This window comes from Leptodactylus fuscus, chromosome 4 (assembly GCF_031893055.1).
Source record: "Leptodactylus fuscus isolate aLepFus1 chromosome 4, aLepFus1.hap2, whole genome shotgun sequence".
Taxonomy (NCBI): Eukaryota; Metazoa; Chordata; class Amphibia; order Anura; family Leptodactylidae; genus Leptodactylus; species Leptodactylus fuscus.
Window position 1 is genome coordinate 156,149,005 of NC_134268.1, and position 26,827 is coordinate 156,175,831.

General features: G+C 40.8%; 1 protein-coding gene across 1 annotated transcript in view; it reads left to right on the top strand.

Annotated features, from left to right (window-relative positions):
- The window catches only part of CNTNAP2 (contactin associated protein 2), a 1,390,705-nt gene that overhangs the window by 967,325 nt on the left and 396,553 nt on the right, over positions 1 to 26,827 (top strand). The window contains exon 12 of the mRNA XM_075271239.1: positions 8,283 to 8,402. Within this exon, the coding sequence (XP_075127340.1) occupies positions 8,283 to 8,402 (120 nt within the window). The remainder of the gene's footprint in view (positions 1 to 8,282; positions 8,403 to 26,827) is intronic.

A 26,827-nucleotide genomic window follows, 5' to 3' on the forward strand; every position in this document is an offset into this window, starting at 1 on the left:
AAAAAAACTAAAATGTGTCTGGTCCTGGACCACATATTGGTTAATAAATTGACAATGGGTGTCAGCAGTTAGGGGTGTCTTTCTTATCCAATTTATGTATACACTTTTAGAAAGAATAACAGAAGAATAGTGCAGTGCAGAGTTAAAAGAAAATATTATTTACAATTGTTATCATAAGGGAAATACTGTAGATGTTTTAATAAAATAGAAACGTCTGAAAAGCTGACAGACCTCTTTATAAGCTCCTGAAATAACCTGCAAAAAGTGACATAAAGTACATCAAAAATGTGTTACAAAGATAAAAGATAATTCACATAGATCAATAAATACATTTGACCAAAAAAATGAATTCAGGTTCCATGACTTTTTCTCTTTGTATCTGTCCTACTGTATCAGCTCATTCAAAGTAGAAAAAAGAAATGTCCCCCCCCCCAAGTCAATAAAGAGACACATTTACAGCAACCGCAAGCATAAAGTCTGGGTAGGTGCAGATCTCAGTAGTGGTATCTACATCTATCAAACATGGATATGTCCAGTTTATATACCCTAAGTGGGAATGGCTCTTTATAGGGTTTGCTTTACTTTTTAGAAGCAAAAAGTCACCCCATGCTGAAGCAATTGAACAAGCCATGCATACATGTCACCCTTTACAGCAGCTACAAGATGGGAGTTTTGAGATCACCATTCACAGATTTGTTGTAGGTCCCAGAGGTGTGAATTGTATCTATTAGATATGGATATGTTCTATGGATATCATAAATAGGAATTGCCCTTTAATGGCTTTGCTTTTGAGATTTATAGGGGCCAACTGAATACTTTTCTATGGGCCTACTCTATCTACTGTTTATTGTTTATTATATACTGTATTCACCACATACACAATACAAAAACATATTGAAATGCATATGCATGTGACTCCTTTACTATAAGGTAGTCTCACAAAGCCATCCAAAAAATATCAGGATCAATCACTTATACTATACTTTTTAACAAAGATTTAATTTTTTTAGTGATAAAACTTTCAGGTTATATTTCTTATTAACTTAAAGGGATATTTCCATCCTGGATATGCCATAAATGTTCAATAGATTCTGCTCTCACCTCATTCCCTGACCCTCATTTTGTTTCTGTAGTGAGAACCAAGTATGTCATGCATGAATGGCTCCTTCTTTGCACTTCTATGGGACTTCCATGAATAGCTGAAGCCCGGTTCACATCTGCCTTTGGTATTCCATTTAGGGAGTCCACTTAGGAGCCCCCCGAACAAAATACTGAACACATTGACAAGTGGCGAGCTTACAAAAGCACACAGACCCCATAGACTATAATGGGATCCATGTGTTTTCTGCGCGGTGCCCGCACGAGTCATGTGAAGAGGAATATAGTTCTTGCAGTACTTTTGTCTCCGCATGATTCATGTGGACAGCGTGCTGAAAACACACAGACTCCATTATAGTCTATGGGATCCATGTGCTTTCATAAGCTCACCGCTTGTCAATGCGTTTGGTATTCTGTTTGGGGGGGTCCACAAGTGGACTCCCCGAATAGAATAACAAACGCAGATGTGAACCAGGCCTGAGCCAGGAGACAGAGTTAAAGATGTGTCACATTGTATCTAAGGTGTGCTATGTTTATGTCACTGTTTTGTCATAACCACATAGTAAATCTGGGCCCATGCGTAGATAACAAAGAGTATGAACCAAAGATCACACTGACGCCCCTCATCTGTAAGTGAATGGAGTCACATTGCGACCACTAGGATGCTGTAACTGCAATATCTAGTTGCAAAAAGATTAAGCACCGCTGGATTGTTTTGCAACTAGAAGTCAAAGTTACAGCAAACCCAGTGTCACAATGTGACTCCATTCACTTATATCAGACTCGCATTGACAGTTCTCAAGAAATATGCATTTCCCAGAAGTTTCTTTCTATCAATAATGGCTTCCAAAAGCATAACTACTGCTCTGGAAAAAAAAATAGATTAAAAATGTATAAATGCCAATTAGTGTAAAGCTAAAAATAATACTCTCCAAGCTCTGTTTGTGACTTTCTTGTAAATCTCTGTATGAAGCTAAAGCAGCTGCTAACTTGGTATAATTCTTAATTCAATTATGCAGCTCCACAGTCCATGCAACACTTTCCACAAGATTCTGTAAGACACAACTCTAGGTATCACACTGAGTAGAAGGCAATTCTGTTGCTCTCCATGGCACATTATAATAAGTAGATTTGAGCGTGTTTACAAAGAGCTAGAACTTATATTTATAGTACATACATTTCAAAAGCAAAAATTTGTATTCATGCAATGTAAGGACCACAAACTGTAGGTTGAAGATCAAACCCAATATTTCAAAAAAGACTCGGTTTTTAGCACGAGTATGGCTCAGAAAATTATTCATTTTCAGAATTACGCCATGCAGTCGGTTCACTGTACGCATTAAAAAATGTTCCATAACCTCTTGGCCCTTTCTTTCAAAAAAGAAATTAAAGTGTACTTTTAGCTGTGGTATTGAAATGTTACAGCTCCTTAGAAAAGTCGAGAGAGCCAGTCGAAGCAACCTCCAAGGTACCAGTCTACTATGGAACTCATTTCACAGCTCATCCATTATCTGAATGAGATGTGAAAATGATTTCCCTGTTCCCATAATCTGCCAGAACACAGCAGTCACTTCTGTGCAATGTAATTATAGAGGATTACAAAAAATTAAATAAGAGCTTGTTTTTCTCCCACTAAATCAATGTAAAGTGTTGCAGAAAGATAAAAATGTGCATACACTGAATATAGTAAACAGATCACTCAAACCAATAGAGAAATATATTGTCAATTGTAATAAACTGCATGAAATATTACTTATTCTTACCTTATATATGGCTATGTTACATACTATTTATTGCAAACTGTTCTATAAGACTATAGGAAAACAACCACACAACTCCCAGTTTTAACATAATATAGTGCCCATACAAACATATGAGGCTTTAGGCCACCATGTCACCGTGCAACTCCTTTACATTGTGACCCCAAGAGTGTCATGTTCATGACTTCTAGTCGCAAAAAGTCGAACATTGCTCAACTTTTTTTTGCAACACTTTAAGTTGCAACACATCTCCATTTGTTGACATAGAGGGTGACACAGTGATCTCTTGATTGTGCAACAGGAGTCACAACAACCAATTTCTGTCCCAAGCTTTACTTTACCTTTGTATGCCTTTAATTCATACAGAGCTTAAAGGGATTGTCCCATAACAAGCATCCTATTTATACTGCTTATGTGGATTTAAGACTTTTCCTAAATACACTGCTTCAGCAAAACTGCTTTGTTTGTCCCTATCTTAATTTATTCACTTCATTGTTGACACTGCGTTTCTATGGCCCTTGGGATTATCTGCTCATTTCCCAAGTGATGTAGCTGTCTGCTCTCAGGGGGGAGGGAGGAGAGGCTAAGTGCACGGGAGCGAGCCTGTGTCTGTAGCTGTTACTGTGTCTACACCACACATGCATGTGACCTAGCTTCCTGCTCTCAGATAAACAAGGGGGGAAATGAGTGCTGCTTTCTTATATAAAACAGTCTAAATCCTAGTGGGCTAAAGGACCACTAAGATTTAGCTTTCTTATATAGAGCATGCTAAAAGCTAGTGGGCAGAAGGACCTGGTCCCTTAGCCCACTAGGATTTAGCTGACTCTATATAGAACAAGCTAAATCCAAGTGTTATAGGACCTTTGATGACATCACAGGCCCTTCAGTTTTCCCATAGGATCACGCTATGTGATGGCTGGAGCTACACACTAATTTGGGGGTGGAGCTAAACCAGCATTGGGACGCATACCGGGAGCGCTAACAGCGTTATCTAGTGATAGGTAATACGACATACTGTTGAGAACGTGAATTGTCCTCTTTAGATGCTATAGGGACTTGGAGCTTTAAAGACAAGTCCATTGCATGAAGCTATTTTTGTTCTGCAATGGTTCCCCACACCTCATGAGCTTCTGAGCAGACCCCAATTCACTTGAAGGAGGCAGAAAGAGCTATGCTATTCTACTTTTTGGCATCCAGAAAAAAGGATACTAATTATTAATATTTGGTTTGTTTTACTTTACATAGATGCTAAGATAAAACACAGATTATGTGTCTATTTAACATAGGCAACAGGCACATACAGTATATTAAATGTACTGGTGGGACACAATGTGACATCAGTTAATGAATTCCTTCCCTTTACACTTTCCTATTCTTTCCCCTTTATCCATCCTGATCACAACACATTGGGGGAGATTTATTAAGCAAAATGTACCAGACAAATTAGCTGAAAGGGGGTTTGACTTTGCAGAAAAGGGCATGGCTTTACTGGAAGTGCACATAGCCTATATTGTGACTCCATGTACCAAACAATGCAGCAAACATTGGTACGTTTTTCTAATGCAAACTAATAGACTAGACGGTCTAATAACGCAACAGATTTCTAAACAGCGTGACATCCATTAAATCTGATACATTATAAGACTGTCTAGTCTAACTTGTTAGTCTGTCTAATTTATAAACAGTATTGGTAAGTCTGCCCCAGTATGTTATATACTCCATTGTAGTTATTTATTACTGCTGCTTACTTTGACATCCAAGTCATTTTTCAACTATGTTCTTCTGAATTCAATAAAATACAAAAGTTCTACAAAGAAGAGACCAAATTTACAAGAAAACTTGACACGCTCCTAATAAGCATTCATTTTAATTATATCCTTACTGAAATATTCATAGCTAAAAGTGAATCTGACTTTCTGCACAAGTCTATTATTATGTGACTTCTTTCCTTTACGAAATACAGAACACATATTTGCAATGAAATAAGAAAAGCATGGGTTCAGCAGATATAGACGCTTTATGCAAACTAAGACAAAATGAGCAGCAGGAAAAGTCTTGGTGTTGGAGCTTGTGAGCTGACGTACTAATACTTTAAGTAGGGCATTGCAGATATACCGTACATGCAGATCCTGTTTCTTTAATGGCTCAAAATATTATGTGTTTTATCTCATTTTCTGCCAGGATTCTCAAAATGAATATTACTTTTCTCCCTTTCCTTTATAACCCTCTAAAGTACTTTAGTTCGACCCCTGGGCTAGTCTTCCACATACCTATCAATTCTTTGAATCCCCATGTTTGCTTGCACTAAGTATCAGTCTGGTACTTTAAATTAATACCATATTGTCTGTATGCTTTAAACTCCAATATCTTCCTGCAGGGCATACATGATAATTGAAATCCTTTAAAAGTTCATTAGTTAGCAGCAGGAGTGGGTACAATGGATTTTCAGAAATACCGGTGTATATATAGCAAGGAAGGAAAATGTCTGTACTAAATTCTTTCTTGTACTCCCGAATGATCGTTTGCCAACAAATAGGTTAAAGCTGCGCAGTCGATCTTTTAGATGGTATATTTAGAAGCAATTGAGATTTAACATTGGAATTCATGAAACATTAAAATACATTAGATCAGAAATACCTTTTTTTAATGTATCCTAGGAAGCCTTGTATTTATCTTTCCCTAAAGCTGGGTTCACACTTCCGTTGGATGTCCATTCTGATAGTCCATTAATAAAAAATAAAAAAAACACTGACACCTATCATAACAGACATTAATGGATGTTAATGTGTCCATATTTTTAACTAATCCATTTAATGAATCAGTAAAAAAAACGGACGCATTAGCATCAGACAGTGTTCGCTAGTGTCCGTTTTTATTTGGTCCGTCCGTTTTATAGTATACGCCCATCCATTACCCATAGACATTAGTGTTAAACAATAATGGACGCTTGATGTCTATCATAATACCATTATCTTTTATGGCACAAACGTGCTACTCCCTGGATTTTTGTGTCTGTGAAAAATAACAGACATGTCACGGATTTGGTGTAAACGGGCACTAACGGTCACTAAGAAGCAGATAAAATCCCACTGGTTTCAACGGATTTATGATGATACATTAAAATCTTGTAATGGACACCAGTAGTGGTGACAGTCGCTAATGATCCCCTAAATAAGAAGTCAATTCCAAAAGCCAATGCAGTACAGACAGCCATGTTATAGAACGAATACTGGTATAAACCACTTCCAATTGCCAGTTATTACTGTAATAATGGAGCAACTTCCAAGTCAACTTCTACCTTTCAATTGTAACCCAGAAATATAAGCATTTTATGAAGAAACATCATTATGTTATTGTAACCTAAAGCAAAAGTCAGAATAGTTGACTATTTGAACTTTTGTGTGAAATACAATGAGAATTAAAAAAACATTTTTTTTTCAGAAACAGCTCGACTTATGTCCTTGGGTTACCTCTGATACGTTATCACAATTCCATCCACTTCAATGAGATTTATAGTAGTTGCAATACCACACATAGTCAAAGGAAGGAGAAAATGGATACTGTACTATACCTTAAGATAGTTGAATCATATTCCACAATGATGCAGACTAAAGCGAGCTGCTAAGAAATCCTCCTGTAATTCACCAGGGATTCCCACAAGGAAGCTTGGACTTTAAGGGAATCAGTTAGTATGAGAATCTTCCCTGTTCATATCTTTGTAATGGCTGGAAAGGTGAAAAGACAATCCTCTGTATTCTGACTGCATAGGGTCAATGTGCTCTATGCCAATGATGGTGAACCTTTTAGAGACCGAGTGCCCAAAATGCAACCCAAAACCCAATAGGGTACTCAGTAGCTTAGGTTCATAATTTATATTAGAGGCTTCTGTATAGCGTAGATACCATGATGGTATTCAAATCAAATGTAACATTATACTACCAAACTTGGATTGCTCTGCAATATTAATATTTTGAAAAATTGGAAAATAAAAGAAAACAATTTGTGTTTTAATTCATATAATATAAAAGTGACACTTTCTAACTGCAACCTCAGTGAGGATAACAGGTGCAGACTGCAATCCCACCAGGAGACTATTGATGACTGATATAATGCTGGCATTGGGACTTTGGATATAAACAAGATTACTAAGTGCCAGAAAGCGTATTCGCACATTCTGTGCTTTTCTCCAGACATGTAAAGAGCTCTTGGGAAATAAATAATCTTCTTAGTTCATCAGTTTCTACAGTAATTAGGTACACAAGTGTTTCATAGTGAAGTTTTATCTGTCACCCTAACAATTAGGCCTGAGTAGGCGAGTTTGGTGAAGGCTGGCAATTTATTGCTTTACAGTTTATATGAGTTGGCAGATGTCAATTGTCAGTTATCTAGTTTTACTTTTTAGTATTTAAAAATTTTAAGATGATCATTTAAAGTTTTAAAGTTTTCTGTAGGGTGAGTCTGAGCCAAGTTTTGATGTTGCGATTGGTTGAAGATGCACATGGCCAAAATACAGCGCTCAGCTATCTTCAGAGATTCCCATTGTAATCAATGAAGGGGTTGCACAGTCCTGAAGAGCCATTCCACTCAGAATGCAAAGTACCCCAGTATTCAGGATTGGTGGGAACCTAAAGTGGTCTATATCCTTTTTCTATATCCTTTAGACTTGTATACAAAGCCAGGGCCAAATCAAGATTGCTGGTGCTTTTTGGGTATAGAATTTGATGGGAGGCTACCTTCCCAGTAAATGTCATATACAGTGTTAAAAACTTAACTGACCGTAAACATTGCATAACTGTCAGCAAGTCCTTAAGAATTGCTAAAAACCATTATTGGCTCCAGGTGTCAGATAAAAATAGGAATAGGACGTGTACTTAAAGAGATCTTCCAGGCTTTCAATATTGATTGTGTATCCTTATAATTGATATCAGATCAGTCAGGGTCCAATACCTAGCACTTCCACGTCCCAGTTGATATGGAGAGCCACCGATGATGGCGGCTTACTTCAGCTTAGTTCCAATTCACCATACCATGTCACTGACCCCTGTAGACACATCATGTTCTCTGTAACTAACACAGTGTTCCCTGTGATTACCATACGAGCTGATTTCAGTAGGTCACGCGACTATCTGATGTGTATAGGAGTCTCCTCATTTTACTGCCTCCAATTGATGCTAATACAATGAAGGTGTAAGCACATTGGACTTTACATGATGTCTGACACTGGATTATCTTTGTCTTCTGCTTCAGTATACATACCAAGCATGCATGTGTCCTGGGAATGGGGTCAGGAGGAATAGCCGTGATGGTTATTAAACATAAATGACCGACTATAAGGCTTGTCTTAATCATTCTTTTTTAGGTTTCATATAGATTGTGTAAGCAGAGAGTGTCACCTGATTTATCACCACTATTTATTTCTTTCAGCCATGTATGAGCTCTCTTGTGAAGTATACAGACACCTGGGTAATACATCAGACTTCTATTGGATTGATCCAGATGGCAGCGGACCACAAGGACCAATGAGAGTTTTCTGCAATATGACAGGTAAAAGACTTTCATATTTATTATTTTCTGGAAACTAATGGCAAGTAAAAAATGAAATACCTTGGTTTGGCTCCTAGACATTGGCATTTAGTCAGTTGCTTTATGGATAGAACATTTGATCATTCAACAAACACCAACAATATATCAGACCGTTGAAGCCTGAGTTCAGACGCAGGATCCATTGAACCATGAGCACCTACAAAATCTATTGACCAATCCTGACATCCCATAACAAAACAGACCATTCTCATTTTTACGAGCAAATTATTTTTGAGCTGAAAACTCAATACAAGCCAATATTGAAAGTAGAACAACTGCTACAATACTCTGAAACTATTTTTCAGTAAGTACAGTATCTGTTAGAGTAGCTTTGTCAAGTTAAAACTTTTACCCAACAGTCAGCTGTGAGTTTTTGCTAATTCTATGGCCTATTTTATTAATTCACCAGCTATAAAATGAAAATTTGATTAAATAAAAAATCAGAAGAGTAACCATGTAATAAAGTATTATTATTATTATTATTATTATTATTATTATTATTATTATTATTATTATTGATGAGCGAGTAGTGAAATATTCAATATTCGTTTCGAGTAGCCCTTCAATATTCGACTATTCGACCGAATATCGAATCCCATTATAGTCTATGGGGAAAAAATACTTGTTTCAGGGGAAACCACAATTGGACTAAGGAGAGTCACCAAGTCCACTATGACACCGCAGGAAATGATGCCAACACCTCTGGAATGCAACTGGGACAGCAGGGGAAGCATGTCTGGGGGCATCTAACACGCCCAAGTCACAGTATTACCCCACTATCACAGCCTATCAACAAGACACTTTCCAAACTCAATAGAACCTCTAGGAAAGTTGAAAAATACTTGGAAACCTTCTTTCTTCCACAATAGTATGGACAGAAACACAAATTTAAAGCTAAAGAAGCATTAGCATGCACCCCTTTAAATCACATTGCCCATGACAACTACAGATAGCATGGGCAATGGGAAATCCAACAGACCCCACCCTTAACTGTCAGTGTGTGTGTGTGTGTGTGTGTGTGTGTGTGTGTGTGTGTGTGTGTGTGTGTGTGTGTGTGTGTGTGTGTGTGTGTGTGTGTGTGTGTGTGTGTGTTATGGTAAAACCTTCAAAAATTCACTTTTCTGGCCCTTAAAGTGAGCCCTTCCAAATTAAGTTAGAGTCCCTTAAGCTGAGCTACCAGCAGAGATTGAAGTCCTTGAGGTGACTTCAGCCATTTACCAGCAGAGTTTTAGGCCATATACCGTATATACTTGAGTATAAGCTGACCCGAATATAAGCCGAGGCCCCTAATTTTACAAAAAAAAACTGGGAAAATTATTGACTCCAGTATAAGCCTAGGGGGGAAATGCAGCATCTACTGGAAAATTTCAAAAATTAAAATGGTCGGAGTGGGTGCAGTAGAAGCTGGGAAAGGGGAGGGGGTGTTTTGGTTGCCTGTCTGCCTCTTCGCTGAGCTTAAAGACTTTTTTTTCCCACACTTGGAATTCAGTCTGGCTGAATATAGGGTATCTGCAGTGCTCCTATTAACCCCTTTCCGACGGAACAGGAGCACTGAAGATTAGAGATGAGCAAACAGTGTTCTATCGAACACATGTTCGATCGGATATCAGGGTGTTCGCTATGTTCGAATCGAATCGAACACCGCGTGGTAAAGTGCGCCAAAATTCGATTCCCCTCCCACCTTCCCTGGCGCCTTTTTTGCACCAATAACAGCGCAGGGGAGGTGGGACAGGAACTACGACACCGGGGGCATTGAAAAAAATTGGAAAAAGTCATTGGCTGCCGAAATCAGGTGACCTCCATTTTAGACGAATAGTGGATTTCAAATCCGGGTCATATGAGAATGTGAACTTTGTGACTATGAGACAGGGATAGCTGTACAGGCAGGGATAGCTAGGGATAACCTTTATTTAGGGGGGAATGTTATTAAAAATAACTTTTTGGGGCTCTATCGGGTGTGTAATTGTGATTTTTGTGAGATAAACTTTTTCCCATAGGGATGCATTGGCCAGCGCTGATTGGCCGAATTCCGTACTCTGGCCAATCAGTGCTGGCCAATGCATTCTATTAGCTTGATGAAGCAGAGTGTGCACAAGGGTTCAAGCGCACCTTCGGCTCTGATGTAGGAGAGCCGAGGGTGCGCTTGAACCCTTGTGCACCCTCAGCTCTGCTACATCAGAGCCGAGGGTGCGCTTGAACCCTTGTGCACACTCTGCTTCATCAAGCTAATAGAATGCATTGGCCAGCGCTGATTGGCCAATGTATTCTATTAGCGTGATGAAGTAGAGCTGAATGTGTGTGCTAAGCACACACATTCAGCACTGCTTCATCACGCCAATACAATGCATTAGCCAGTGCTGATTGGCCAGAGTACGGAATTCGGCCAATCAGCGCTGGCTCTGCTGGAGGAGGCGGAGTCTAAGATCGCTCCACACCAGTCTCCATTCAGGTCCGACCTTAGACTCCGCCTCCTCCGGCAGAGCCAGCGCTGATTGGCCGAATGCTGGCCAATGCATTCCTATGCGAATGCAGAGACTTAGCAGTGCTGAGTCAGTTTTGCTCAACTACACATCTGATGCACACTCGGCACTGCTACATCAGATGTAGCAATCTGATGTAGCAGAGCCGAGGGTGCACTAGAACCCCTGTGCAAACTCAGTTCACGCTAATAGAATGCATTGGCCAGCGCTGATTGGCCAATGCATTCTATTAGCCCGATGAAGTAGAGCTGAATGTGTGTGCTAAGCACACTCATTCAGCACTGCTTCATCACGCCAATACAATGCATTAGCCAGTGCTGATTGGCCAGAGTACGGAATTCGGCCAATCAGCGCTGGCCAATGCATTCTATTAGCCCGATGAAGTAGAGCTGAATGTGTGTGCTAAGCACACACATTCAGCACTGCTTCATCACGCCAATACAATGCATTAGCCAGTGCTGATTGGCCAGAGTACGGAATTCGGCCAATCAGCGCTGGCCAATGCATTCTATTAGCCCGAAGAAGTAGAGCTGAATGTGTGTGCTAAGCACACACATTCAGCACTGCTTCATCACGCCAATACAATGCATTAGCCAGTGCTGATTGGCCAGAGTACGGAATTCGGCCAATCAGCGCTGGCTCTGCTGGAGGAGGCGGAGTCTAAGGTCGGACCTGAATGGAGACTGGTGTGGAGCGATCTTAGACTCCGCCTCCTCCAGCAGAGCCAGCGCTGATTGGCCGAATTCCGTACTCTGGCCAATCAGCACTGGCTAATGCATTGTATTGGCGTGATGAAGCAGTGCTGAATGAGTGTGCTTAGCACACACATTCAGCTCTACTTCATCGGGCTAATAGAATGCATTGGCCAATCAGCGCTGGCCAATGCATTCTATTAGCGTGAACTGAGTTTGCACAGGGGTTCTAGTGCACCCTCGGCTCTGCTACATCAGATTGCTACATCTGATGTAGCAGTGCCGAGTGTGCATCAGATGTGTAGTTGAGCAAAACTGACTCAGCACTGCTAAGTCTCTGCATTCGCATAGGAATGCATTGGCCAGCCTTCGGCCAATCAGCGCTGGCTCTGCCGGAGGAGGCGGCGTCTAAGGTCGGACCTGAATGGAGACTGGTGTGGAGCGATCTTAGACTCCGCCTCCTCCAGCAGAGCCAGCGCTGATTGGTCGAGTTCCGTACTCTGGCCAATCAGCACTGGCCAATGCATTTCTATGGGGAAAAGTTAGCTTGCGAAAATCGCAAACTGACAGGGATTTCCATGAAATAAAGTGACTTTTATGCCCCCAGACATGCTTCCCCTGCTGTCCCAGTGTCATTCCAGGGTGTTGGTATCATTTCCTGGGGTGTCATAGTGGACTTGGTGACCCTCCAGACACGAATTTGGGTTTCCCCCTTAACGAGTTTATGTTCCCCATAGACTATAATGGGGTTCGAAACCCATTCGAACACTCGAACAGTGAGCGGCTGTTCGAATCGAATTTCGAACCTCGAACATTTTAGTGTTCGCTCATCTCTACTGAAGATACCTTATATTCAGTAGACTAGACACTTTCAGACACAGGGATACCTAATGTGTATGTGTTTCACAGTCATTTTCTACTTTTGTATGTATTCTAGGGAAAGGAGTGATTTAGAACTTTTATTTATTTATTTATTTATTTATTTATTTTTAAAGCTTCTTTTTTTCCCCACTATTTTATGGGAGATTCTATACATTGATATTGCAGCTGGTCATAGACCCCACCCACCCCTCCTAAAAAAATAAAAAATAATAATTTTTTTGCTGACTCGAGTATAAGTCAAGGGGGACTTTTTTATTGCAAGAACTGTGCTGAAATATTTGGCTTATACTCGAGTATATATGATAAGTTAGTTGAGCCTTGCACCAGCAGAGTTTTTTGCCCTTTGGGTGAGTTGAGCCTTTAACCAGCAGAGATTTGTTGGTCCGTTAAGTGAGTTGAGCCTTGCAGCAGCAGAGTTTTAGCCCCTTTAAAATTGTTGGACCCTATAACGGTGGTTCCAAAACTATCACTTTCATTGTGTGGGATTGTTGCAGTGGATTGGACTGAGGACCCAGACATTGACCTTGATTTGGATTGGGAAATTGATAACATTTTGGCATCAAGTCCTAGGGGTAACTTTTATTTAGAGGACTGCAAAGGTGAAGAATTGGCTGCAACCACTACTATCAGTAATGATCATCCAATATCAGACTCTACATTACCTCTAAAGGGTTCTGATTAGGTGTTAATAGTCCAAACAACATGTTCCAGTACTTTAGATGTATTTCAGAAACCACTTTCCCTTCCAACACCAGATTTAACCAAGGTTCATCATCATCCTGCTGAGATGGAGCCACTAAAGGAAACCTTGCCTTCCAAGGCATGTTCTGTAGCTGCGACTGAGCCAAATATAAGTGTCAAAAGACTTTAGAGACTGTTGAAAGTAATGGGATCCAGAATGAGGAGTTCATCACAAGGCTGACAGACCCAACTCCAAATGCTGCAGCACAAGCAACCAGCAGACAGCCTAAGATTGTCTCTTCTTCAAGTAAGACACAAGATTCTTTGGAACCAGAACAAGAAAAGCCAGTGATTGCCATTGCAGCAGTGCCTAGGCCATCTTTCAGAGGAGTTCATTCAGAGATTGAATTGGAGAAAAATAAGAACACTTACTGTGATCGAATCTTCATGCACATTAGTGGGCATGGACAACCTAACGTAGAAGATATTCATGATGAGCTGGTCTCATTACTGAACAAGATAAACCAGGATAATTGGGGCTGGAAACAGACATCACATCTTACCAAAAGGAATCACCCTCGGTGCTCGATGTCTCTCCCATTTTATCTTTTTATCAGCATAGCTTTGGTACTGAAAACCATGAAATTCTATGAATTGGCCAAGGCCGAGGGTGTAGATGGAGACCAGGAGGGGTCCTGCAATACAAAACTATCCAAATTAAGATGAGAAAACTTAAAATTATACAAAGGAGTGTTTAGAATTAGAGATGAGCGAACACTAAAATGTTCGAGGTTCGAAATTCGATTCGAACAGCCGCTCACTGTTCGAGTGTTCGAATGGGTTTCGAACCCCATTATAGTCTATGGGGAACATAAACTCGTTAAGGGGGAAACCCAAATTCGTGTCTGGAGGGTCACCAAGTCCACTATGACACCCCAGGAAATGATACCAACACCCTGGAATGACACTGGGACAGCAGGGGAAGCATGTCTGGGGGCATAAAAGTCACTTTATTTCATGGAAATCCCTGTCAGTTTGCGGTTTTCGCAAGCTAACTTTTCCCCATAGAAATGCATTGGCCAGTGCTGATTGGCCAGAGTACGGAACTCGACCAATCAGCGCTGGCTCTGCTGGAGGAGGCGGAGTCTAAGATAGCTCCACACCAGTCTCCATTCAGGTCCGACCTTAGACTCCGCCTCCTCCGGCAGAGCCAGCGCTGATTGGCCGAAGGCTGGCCAATGCATTCCTATGCGAATGCAGACTTAGCAGTGCTGAGTCAGTTTTGCTCAACTACACATCTGATGCACACTCGGCACTGCTACATCAGATGTAGCAATCTGATGTAGCAGAGCCGAGGGTGCACTAGAACCCCTGTGCAAACTCAGTTCACGCTAATAGAATGCATTGGCCAGCGCTGATTGGCCAATGCATTCTATTAGCCCGATGAAGTAGAGCTGAATGTGTGTGCTAAGCACACTCATTCAGCACTGCTTCATCACGCCAATACAATGCATAAGCCAGTGCTGATTGGCCAGAGTACGGAATTCGGCCAATCAGCGCTGGCCAATGCATTCTATTAGCCCGATGAAGTAGAGCTGAATGTGTGTGCTAAGCACACTCATTCAGCACTGCTTCATCACGCCAATACAATGCATTAGCCAGTGCTGATTGGCCAGAGTACGGAATTCGGCCAATCAGCGCTGGCTCTGCTGGAGGAGGCGGAGTCTAAGGTCGGACCTGAATGGAGACTGGTGTGGAGCGATCTTAGACTCCGCCTCCTCCAGCAGAGCCAGCGCTGATTGGCCGAATTCCGTACTCTGGCCAATCAGCACTGGCCAATGCATTCTATTAGCCCGATGAAGTAGAGCTGAATGTGTGTGCTAAGCACACACATTCAGCACTGCTTCATCACGCCAATACAATGCATTAGCCAGTGCTGATTGGCCAGAGTACGGAATTCGGCCAATCAGCGCTGGCTCTGCTGGAGGAGGCGGAGTCTAAGATCGCTCCACACCAGTCTCCATTCAGGTCCGACCTTAGACTCCGCCTCCTCCGGCAGAGCCAGCGCTGATTGGCCGAAGGCTGGCCAATGCATTCCTATGCGAATGCAGACTTAGCAGTGCTGAGTCAGTTTTGCTCAACTACACATCTGATGCACACTCGGCACTGCTACATCAGATGTAGCAATCTGATGTAGCAGAGCCGAGGGTGCACTAGAACCCCTGTGCAAACTCAGTTCACGCTAATAGAATGCATTGGCCAGCGCTGATTGGCCAATGCATTCTATTAGCCCGATGAAGTAGAGCTGAATGTGTGTGCTAAGCACACACATTCAGCACTGCTTCATCACGCCAATACAATGCATTAGCCAGTGCTGATTGGCCAGAGTACGGAATTCGGCCAATCAGCGCTGGCTCTGCTGGAGGAGGCGGAGTCTAAGGTCGGACCTGAATGGAGACTGGTGTGGAGCGATCTTAGACTCCGCCTCCTCCAGCAGAGCCAGCGCTGATTGGCCGAATTCCGTACTCTGGCCAATCAGCGCTGGCCAATGCATTCTATTAGCTTGATGAAGCAGAGTGTGCACAAGGGTTCAAGCGCACCCTCGGCTCTGATGTAGCAGAGCTGAGGCTGCACAAGGGTTCAAGCGCACCCTCGGCTCTGATGTAGGAGAGCCGAGGGTGCACTTGAACCCTTGTGCACCCTCAGCTCTGCTACATCAGAGCCGAGGGTGCGCTTGAACCCTTGTGCACACTCTGCTTCATCAAGCTAATAGAATGCATTGGCCAGCGCTGATTGGCCAATGTATTCTATTAGCCTGATGAAGTAGAGCTGAATGTGTGTGCTAAGCACACACATTCAGCTCTACTTCATCGGGCTAATAGAATGCATTGGCCAGCGCTGATTGGCCAGAGTACGGAACTCGACCAATCAGCGCTGGCTCTGCTGGAGGAGGCGGAGTCTAAGATCGCTCCACACCAGTCTCCATTCAGGTCCGACATTAGACTCCGCCTCCTCCAGCAGAGCCAGCGCTGATTGGCCGAATTCCGTACTCTGGCCAATCAGCACTGGCTAATGCATTGTATTGGCGTGATGAAGCAGTGCTGAATGTGTGTGCTTAGCACACACATTCAGCTCTACTTCATCGGGCTAATAGAATGCATTGGCCAATCAGCGCTGGCCAATGCATTCTATTAGCGTGAACTGAGTTTGCACAGGGGTTCTAGTGCACCCTCGGCTCTGCTACATCAGATTGCTACATCTGATGTAGCAGTGCCGAGTGTGCATCAGATGTGTAGTTGAGCAAAACTGACTCAGCACTGCTAAGTCTGCATTCGCATAGGAATGCATTGGCCAGCCTTCGGCCAATCAGCGCTGGCTCTGCCGGAGGAGGCGGAGTCTAAGGTCGGACCTGAATGGAGACTGGTGTGGAGCGATCTTAGACTCCGCCTCCTCCAGCAGAGCCAGCGCTGATTGGTCGAGTTCCATACTCTGGCCAATCAGCGCTGGCCAATGCATTCTATTAGCCCGATGAAGTAGAGCTGAATGTGTGTGCTTAGCACACACATTCAGCTCTACTTCATCAGGCTAATAGAATACATTGGCCAATCAGCGCTGGCCAATGCATTCTATTAGCTTGATGAAGCAGAGTGTGCACAAGGGTTCAAGCGCACCCTCGGCTCTGATGTAGCAGAGCTGAGGGTGCACAAGGGTTCAAGTGCACCCTCGGCTCTCCTACATCAGAGCCGAGGGTGCGCTTGAACCCTTGTGCAGCCTCGACTCTGCTACATCAGAGCCGAGGGTGCGCTTGAACCCTTGTGCACACTCTGCTTCATCAAGCTAATAGAATGCATTGGCCAGCACTGATTGGCCAGAGTACGGAATTCGGCCAATCAGCGCTGGCCAATGCATCCCTATGGGAAAAAGTTTATCTCACAAAAATCACAATTACACACCCGATAGAGCCCCAAAAAGTTATTTTTAATAACATTCCCCCCTAAATAAAGGTTATCCCTAGCTATCCCTGCCTGTACAGCTATCCCTGTCTCATAGTCACAAAGTTCACATTCTCATATGACCCGGATTTGAAATCCACTATTCGTCTAAAATGGAGGTCACCTGATTTCGGCAGCCAATGACTTTTTCCAATTTTTTTCAATGCCCCCGGTGTCGTAGTTCCTGTCCCACCTCCCCTGCGCTGTTATTGGTGCAAAAAAGGCGCCAGGGAAGGTGGGAGGGGAATCGAATTTTGGCGCACTTTACCACGTGGTGTTCGATTCGATTCGAACATGGCGAACACCCTGATATCCGATCGAACATGTGTTCGATAGAACACTGTTCGCTCATCTCTATTTAGAATATAAAATCTGTGGTGATCTATTGTTTACATGTGTACATATTGTTGGATAAAACCTATGACTATTATAAACAGCTCCAATGTAAAACAGAGAAAATTACCATATATTAGTAAATCAGAAGCTACAACTGTAGGCAACTTCTACTTTAGCCAATGGGAGAGGAAATGCAGCCATATTGCAGTAGGAAATGCATCCTCTCAATCTGCTCCCATTTTATTGTGTATTTGTAAGACTGTATTCACATGACTTATCGTCTATTTTTAATGTCTATAAGGCTATATTCACAGGATGATGACATAAATTGGCTGTGAAAAAAAAGGATGCAATGGTTTTACTTTCACAGTTGATTTGCATCCTTGTGGCACCTGTTTTCATGGATGTCTCATAGACTTGAGTCCATTGAGTAACTCATGAAACCTTTCAAATTATTACATATTTTTGAAGAGCCGTTCACATGGGCTGTCAAAAATAAATGCGTGAATATTGCCATAAGCTCTCAATGGTGTGAAAATAAGATAAGATAATCCTTTAATAGTCCCACATTGGGGAAAATGGCCAAATTACAGGCCTTCCTCAGATTCCTTTGAATAAACCCTGACTAAGACATTGCGGCAGAGACAGCAGACATCTTGGGGAGAAAAGAGCACTCACTAATAACACCTAAGGATTAAAAAATGCTATTTTTATTTTTGAATGGGGGTACAAATGAATGTATGAGTCTAAGTTTTTGTATGATCTATACATCCCTATCTAATGGCCTCAAATATTTATTATTTTATTTTATAAGTGATGCTATACTATACGCTATATATTTTTCTAGAGGCTAAAACTTAAAAAATAATCATTAAAATGTAATTGCCGGTTTTAGAATTATTTATTTGTTCCATTCTTCATTTCATTTTTCTTCAGTCTGACCGACAAAGCATCTGAAGTTAAGTTCCTGGACACATTAACACAAACCATTTTTACTGGCACCATGTAGGTCATCGTGTGCCAGCAAGATGTTCAGAGTAGAATAAGAAGAAGAAAATTAAGCCATTAGCTGTGCATATAAGAAGTGCTTCAACGACTGTGAGTGGGAATAATTTAGGCTATTTTGTCCCTGACATATTTGATGTGATGTTGAAGACATTTTGTAAAATTAGCAAAGGTCACCATGAATTAAATTGTAAAACTAAAAAATTACAGACAGAAATATTTACTTTGGCTGCAGTCACACATACAGAAAATACTAAAATAACTTCTAAGTATTTCATATTTCTCCATTGTCTGACAAAAATGTGTTGCCTAAATTCCCAATGGGGTTGCGGAACAGATTCTTATACATAACATGTTAAAGCAATGTGGGATATTGCAGTAGTATTACAGTCTCTTAATTTTAGTTTATTAGTTTAGAGTGTTTTATACAGTAGACCTCATGGACAAACCAATATAATGGATTCATGCTGTATAAACCTGTAATACTGCACCCAAAGAAGTGCATGGGGACTCACTCAGAAATATATACAGAAACATTACAGAGATATTTTCTGACATATGGCACCAGATGGAGCAACACATAGTGATAAAAGGTCCTTTACCATCATATGACAATTCTACAGGGAACATCACATGCCGGTGTAAAGCCCCCAGTACACAGCTTTTCCATAACGCCAGTACACTCACGCCAGATTTACAGTATGCAAATGATACCTTACATGCAAATTACATAGGCCTTGTGGCACAGCAGCTGCATTAGTTTCCTCCATGTCCACATGTACAGTAAGACTTATGTAAGCTATCACAAAAATATACTGGCTAAAGAGAGCTGAATAATAGAATTTCATCTGGAATCTCAACATGACCACTAATACTTTCAAAAAGATATGCCTGCTAGTATGTACTACAAGGTCCAGCATGTGTAACCAAGAATATTTAGAAAATATTTTTTTCTATACTTGCTGCTAACAGGTCATTAGCTCAAGAGATTCTGGAGCTATGTCTGCTGCATGGAGTGCTGAGGGCAAGCATAGTACAATCTGGCTATCAAAAATGCTAACGGGTTAGGTTTAAGAATGGACGAACCTCTGAAGATTTGTTTTGTGAAGTGCTCAGACAAAGCGATCATCTGGTTCAGTTGAAATTGGTTTGGAAAGAAATGGACATTTAATCATTATAGACTGGGGTCTCTTCAGACGCCATATTATTATAGGGGTAGACCCAAGGGAGGAGTAAAAAATAAAAAACATTTATACTTACCTTCCCTAACCTCTTTCGAGCCTTAAGGCATCATGTGATCTGTTTCTTCCTCCGCTGGATGTGTGAAGTCTCAGAAGAAGACCAGAGAGTCTGGTGCTCTCTGTGATGTTACATGCCGCTGTGAGCCGATTCACCCAATATCAGATGGGATTAGGATTTGCTGGTATCTGAAAACAAATCCAAAATAAAGTACAGTATAGACACATACAGTAATATTTATGGACTATTCAACAGAACTATTTGGTAGAAGAGATGTGCACATTCTTGAGTACCCATATCTTTTACACATTTCTTAACACCTTCATTTCTTTCTTTAGATACACAGTGCTACACAATGGGTTAGGCTAGACTCACACTTGTGCTAGCTCTCCACTGGGGGACTCTGTTGCCCATTACACTGTGAAATTGGGAAGTGGACCCCCAAATGGAAACCCGAATGCAGGTGTTAATCTAGCTTAAATAGTTATTAATTAAAGGGTACCTGAGTTTTCATAAAAAGCTTAAATATGTGCAGGGTTCTGCTGGGCAGTCTGTTCTATGCCTGTATAAGCCTTCATACATAGTGTCCTAGCCATTTGTCTGCTCCTAATTTCCACATTTTGATTAAAACACATTTTTCATTTGTCTTTGAGACTGTGGACATGTACCATAAGGAGCAATCTGCCTCCCTCCCCTCTCGATTAAAACTAGTTTGGTTTGTTTACATGTAATTCTGCCAGAAGTAACTGTACAAGGGCAAACAAATAGCTGAGAAAAGTCAAAGTGACTACAATATAAGAGCTAAATTCTCACATCCACCATGTAGTCAGTAAAGATGCTGCTGTCTGTGAATAATATCCCATCTTTAACCATTCAAGTAGCCAGAAGTACATACAAGTACATAGAAATAGTATACTTGTCTTACAGTGTTAGTTGGAAAATGCAGCAGAATGCTCAGTTTCAGCAGATTACATGCATGTCTAAGGCCGTGAGTAGAATCAGCACCTCCCATGTGCATTGACTCTTGTCTGAACAATTAGCGACCATTTAACTATATGACAGTTAAAAATGGACACATCCATAGCTACATACTGTCTAGAAGTTCCATTATTAACAATGTTATTGGATTTCTTTTTGTACTTCTAAAACCAAGTTGTACTAAATAAAAACAGTCATCAAAATGTTTCTGGTTTTGACTGTAAATACATCGTTAAAGAGAGTCTATCAGCAGGCAGAAACATGTTAATCCAGCAACTCAGCAATGAATGTAATACCCTTTTCCCCATGAAAATTTGTTTCTCTGTTGCTGAGATATTCATTAGAGATGAGCGAACAGTAAAATGTTCGAGGTTCGATATTCGTTTTGAGTAGCCCCTCAATGTTCGACTACTCGAATCGAATATCGAACCCTATTATAGTCTATGTCGGGAAAATGCTCGTTCACGAGTCCACGAGTGAGGGTCGGGCTGGATCCTCCAAGAAGTCTTCTCCTTGCAGCATCCCCGCAGCATCTTCCGGCTCTGAATTCACTCTGCCAGGCATCAGACCTGGGCAGAGCCGACTGCGCATGCCAACACTACAAGTGGACATGCGCAGTCAGCTCTGCCCAGGCCCGATGCCTGGCAGAGTGAATTCAGAGCTGGAAGACGCCGCGGGGAAGCTGCACGGAGAAGACTTCTAAAGGTAGGAGAAGAACCAGCATTGATTGGCCGACTGTATAGCAGTGCTTCGAACTTTTACATTCGGATAGCGAGTGGTACAAGTACGAGTATTTAGAATACCGTAGTATTCTATCGAATACCTACTCGATCGTATAATACTCGCTCATCTCTAATATTCATTTATTTCACAATATACAAATGCGCAGTCTGGAGCACTGAGGAGGGCTCTGTTGCTCCAAACTGGCATGCTCCACACTGCTGTGCTCTATCCTCCCTCCTTCCTGCATTGACAGGTCCAGAGAGCTATGTTAAAATTTGCCTGGCCTGTATTAGAACAGTGTGGGACATAGCAGCTTGGAGCAATGGAATGGTCCTCAGTGCTCATTTGTATATTGTAGAATGAATTAATATTTTGGTAATGGATGCATAACTTTTCATGGGGAAAAAGGTGTTACATTCTGGTGAATGTGAATTAACTGTCTCGCTGATTTAATATGCTTCACCCTGGTGTTAGACTCCCTTTAAATGGACGTCTTATCACATACAACCACTTTAATTTGAATTTAAGGTCTATACATAGTGTACAGTAGTCAAGTGTCAAATTAAACTTTGCTATCTGTGTACATTTGACATTTATGCCCCACTGACTGGAACATATTTGTCTAAAAGGGAGGTTCACTTTAATAACATTGTGTTTATTGAAAGAATAAATCTGATTTCATATCATTTCTCTTTTGTCTCTGGAAAAAGGCTGACATAATAACTTCAAAAACATTATTGATTTTCAATGTCATCAACTAAAAGGGAAAAGCGTGAAATTTCAGGATATTTGTGGACTACGCTTATATTTGTTGGAAAATTACAATAAAAGTTTTCATCATATTGTGTGATCTACGGCTCCATGACCCGATCTTTTGCTTAGGCACACTTTTTTCAGTAATGGAATTGGATACTTTTATACCAATTCACTTTAGTGCTTTTGACTCTTAGCAGTCCCCCAAAGACCTACAATATTATTGCAAAGCAAAGTGCTGTGAACTGTGATATGAAAAGGAACTAATTGCTCATAAAAGCACAGACCATGACATCTGTATGGGTGTCAATGGAAAACTTAAAGTTTAGTAAAATGTCCGATGTGGGTATAGTAACACTAAAATAATAAAGATGGGCCTTATATAAACCTTCTGCTGCATTTACACACAAACATTTTCTGGACTTTCTTTTATTTATTGATACAGCCAAGTAAAGGGTTTGTTGCTCTGAAGTCAGTTCACTTTCTTAGCATCAAGATAAGGAAAAGCATTTATTGAATAGCTATTGAAATATTCACTATCATTTCAATAAACATTACTAAAATCAGTAGTACAAGTATATATAAGAAGCTTTCTAATATATCTAATCAGAGAAAAATGCTCTTTTCTCCACTGCCTCATTTCTGCTTTGTTTGCCACTACCCTGATACTCACTATGAAATCCCTGCTGAATTCCATCTTGATAGAGTAAGTGGTATAGAAGGTCATAGAGGTGTTATAGTATATCTCAGGCTATAGAGGTGATAGGGAGGAGGAATTAGTAAAACAAGACAGACAGACACAGACAGAGGCTGCTCCAAGTAACACTAAACCTTGTACCTTTCTACAAGCACTTTATTCACAATGCGGTTCAATCTTTCTCTATAATGTCCAGCTGATGCTTCTGAGTATAAGAGAAGGAGGCTTACACTGGGTTCACACCAGCGCCCAATTTCTGTTTTCAGGTTTCCGTCTTCTGCCGATAGAAGATGGAAACCCGGCAGACCGTGAGTGCCGGTGAGTGTTTTGTACTCTCCATGGCAAAACCGTTTTTTTTAACCCGTCACAAAATCCTACATGTCTGACTTTGTGTCCGGTTAAAAAAAAAAACGGTTTAGCCGCAGAGAGCACAAAATGCTCACAGGCGATAACGGCAGGACACTTTCTAAATCCATTCATTTGAATGGGTTTGAAAAATGCCTGCAGGTTTCTGTCTCCTGTCCAGATTTGGGCAGGAAACTGAAACCTGAAAAACGGAGACCAGGGCACAGATGTAAACGGGCCCTTACAAAGGAGGAACAAATCACTAGCTAAGGGAAAAGTGAAAATCAGACAGCATGCATTGAGAAAAGCTACTAAAAATCCAGGGCGCACATACTGAACTAATGTAGTGTTATCTGATGTATTGCTGATTTATATAATGTTTCTTGAGAGGTTGGGTGTTCTTAAAATGTTTCAATCTCTAACCTATTAATGTTTTTTTTATTCATCATCTTATATGTAATTAAGTAAACATAATATAATATGTCACATGTAAAAGACACGTTTGCGATCTTAGCCTTAGGTTACTGTCACATTGCAGTGTATTGGTTAGTATTTTGTAGTAATATTTGTAAGATGAAACTAGAAGTGGCTCCAAAACATTAATGAGATGCAGATTTTTCCAAAGCTATATATCTGCATTTTCTGTAGTATAGCTGTAATAGAACATTACAATGTCATGTAGCATAAATAACAAAATGCAAGTTATTTGTTACTGATATATAGGCATTATACCTATGAAAATGAACTATAAATAGGCAGCATGCTCTTGTATTAGGTTACAATGAGATATTCTACCAATAAAGTGATGTCTTTTGAGGTATTTTATGATTGACCATACTCAAAAAATCTTCAGTACAAGACATGACAGATAACTTTACCATTCAGATTATTTCAAGTCCCTATAATACAGTTAAAGTATAAAATTGCTAAAACTTAAAGAAGATAAAAAAGATATATGATAAAATGATATACAAGCAAATAATATTTGTGGTAAGACTCCTCATTGTTAGAAGTGGCTGCTCTTAACCAATTTCTTGTTGAGAAAATTCTTACGGTTACTCTTTCCTGGGATTTATTACTGTACAGATGTGATCACACTTAACTGATCTCCAATTCTGTTAAGAATAAATATTTGTCTTTAATTCAACACAATATCACAACATCCTAACAAAAGCCTAGAAAGTCTGCAGTTCACCCATACGGGGAACTCACACATGGACACAAATAGGACACTTAGCATATCAGTTTAGTATAACAAAACCATTTTGTGTTTAGAATTGATATATAACTTGTGATACACTTACCTGGACATGTTTATCCACAAGAACAGATAAGGGTCTGTTCTCTGGGTCAAACTTTTTACTGACGTGTTTTGGGTTTTGTTCTTTTCTTCCTTTCGTCTTGGATGGTTGGAAGTACATACATTTGGTGATTATAAGAAAGTATTTTTAATAATTTTCTTATTCTTTCTTACATGTCTATGTATAATAATATTATTGGCGACTGCTCAACTCAGAAAAAGGGAACAGCTGGGGAAAAAATAAAATTCTTCATCTACATTGTATAATTTCAACTTGTTTTGGAAGATACATTGTTTATTTGAAAACACAGGCACATTGTGTATGGTAATATAGCAAGCTTTCATGAGACAGTGCGAGCAAATGAGACGAGAAGAGAAAATATCAAGTGATAACCTCATTTTGTGAGACCAGGTGGATTGCTCCACAGTCAATGACATTGCAGATCACTTCATGATGATCCAGGGGTCTCCATGCAGAGAATGACATTTGCTAACTCACAAGGGGATCTGGTTCCCCACATACAGTAGCTGTTGTGTTATTTGGCACTGTTTTCATCTGCATTGCAAAGCAAGTACCTCACTCAGAGAACAAAATAAGCTTAAATATTCACTTATTTCCCAGACTATGTGAGACAGTTAATGAAAAAGTTTACCCAGGGTTTGTTCATTGCCACATTTACAAGTTCTCCAGGTAATGAGCAAGTAAGTAATGAGCAGGGTTTGATGAAATTGTGTATTCAGAATTAAGATAAGTTTACGACGTGGCTGGAAAGAGCAATTCTGTGGTACTTTATCCTCATTTTGTGACTTGTAGAATATGTAGCAAGGACCTAAACACCTAAACTTGTAGCAATTAAGACTTTAGCAAAGTACCACACTGGCAATGTCATCAGTACTATGAGTACATTAGACAGAAGCAATAAAAATGTCATTGCCAAATCACAAAGTTAAAAGAAGCATTATGTGTAGGATGGAAGCATATATAGGAAACTTTTGTTAGGTTCTAAAGGAAATGTTATCAAATGATGAGATCATGCTCAGACATAATATATGGGTAGTTTATTGTCACATTGCCTTGAAGGGAACGTGTCACCAGTACTGTCAACTGCCCTATCAGAGTAGGATTAATAGATACTATTGCACATGCTAAATGGCCCCAAGAGTGCCAGTCAGGGGTTACAAGACATCAAGGGAGGATACTTTGTCTTATATAGTATGATACTTTCTGGCTAGTTATTTGTATAAAAGAGATTAACACATATTAGCTAATTCTTAAGAGATTCATTTGTTTTATAATAGGCTAGCCTTAGTGTTAGGATTGGGTCCCACAGGGTTCTTGCTCAGCGCACAGCGCCACCTGCGGGTCAATCTAACTCTCGCCCTCGCCCTCGGATAGTGAGGTGTCTGGAGTGTATGTCAGCTTTCGGCCAACTGAGCATGCTCAGATCTATCGGAGCCGCTCGCAGGCTAAGTGCCATTTTGTTCCTACTGAGTTGAGCGGTGAGGTCATGACCACCACCCCTATTGGGCGGGAACTTGCCTTTAAATAGTGTGAGCCGATGCCCACCCGGCGCTCACACGTTGAATCAGAATGACTGAAGTTTGTTAAAGGACAGTAGTTCAGGGCTAGGCTTCAGTATCCAGGCAGGGGTTCACACTAGGCCTGTAGTTAGTAACCTGTAATTCCTGAACTAACAGCTCTATACCAGGGTTAGGAGCAGTAGACTCTGTTCCAGCCCATAGAGTTACAGCAGGTTTGGGCTCTTAGTTAGCCTCTTTCACTGTCAAACTTCCTTCACTCTCCTGGCTGTTGCAGGAGCATGTTTAGTTGCTGACCTGGGGTGACCGTTAACCCTTGGCAGCCTTGCTGTTTCAGCTGTAGGTTGCACCTGTCCAGTGAGGTTAACTGGCAGGGCTTTCTTGCTGCTTGGTCACATTAAGTATCGCATCACTTATCTGCCAGTGCAGTTTAACTGGTAGAGGACTATTCAGGCATACAGCCGCCCACCATTGGGCCTGTGGACCTCACTGCAGTGTCTTGCAGACTAGAGGTTCTGTTGCTTAAAATATTATATATATATATATATATATATATATATATATATATATATATATATATATATACACACACACACAGAACCGTAACACTTAGTTACCAATATAACAGGGTGAATAAATACAGGCATAAGATTACCTGTAATTAAGGGTAAAATATAATGAATTCAATAAACCTCTTATAATATGTATTTCTATGTCTAATACTCCAATGACTCCAGTGCTCCA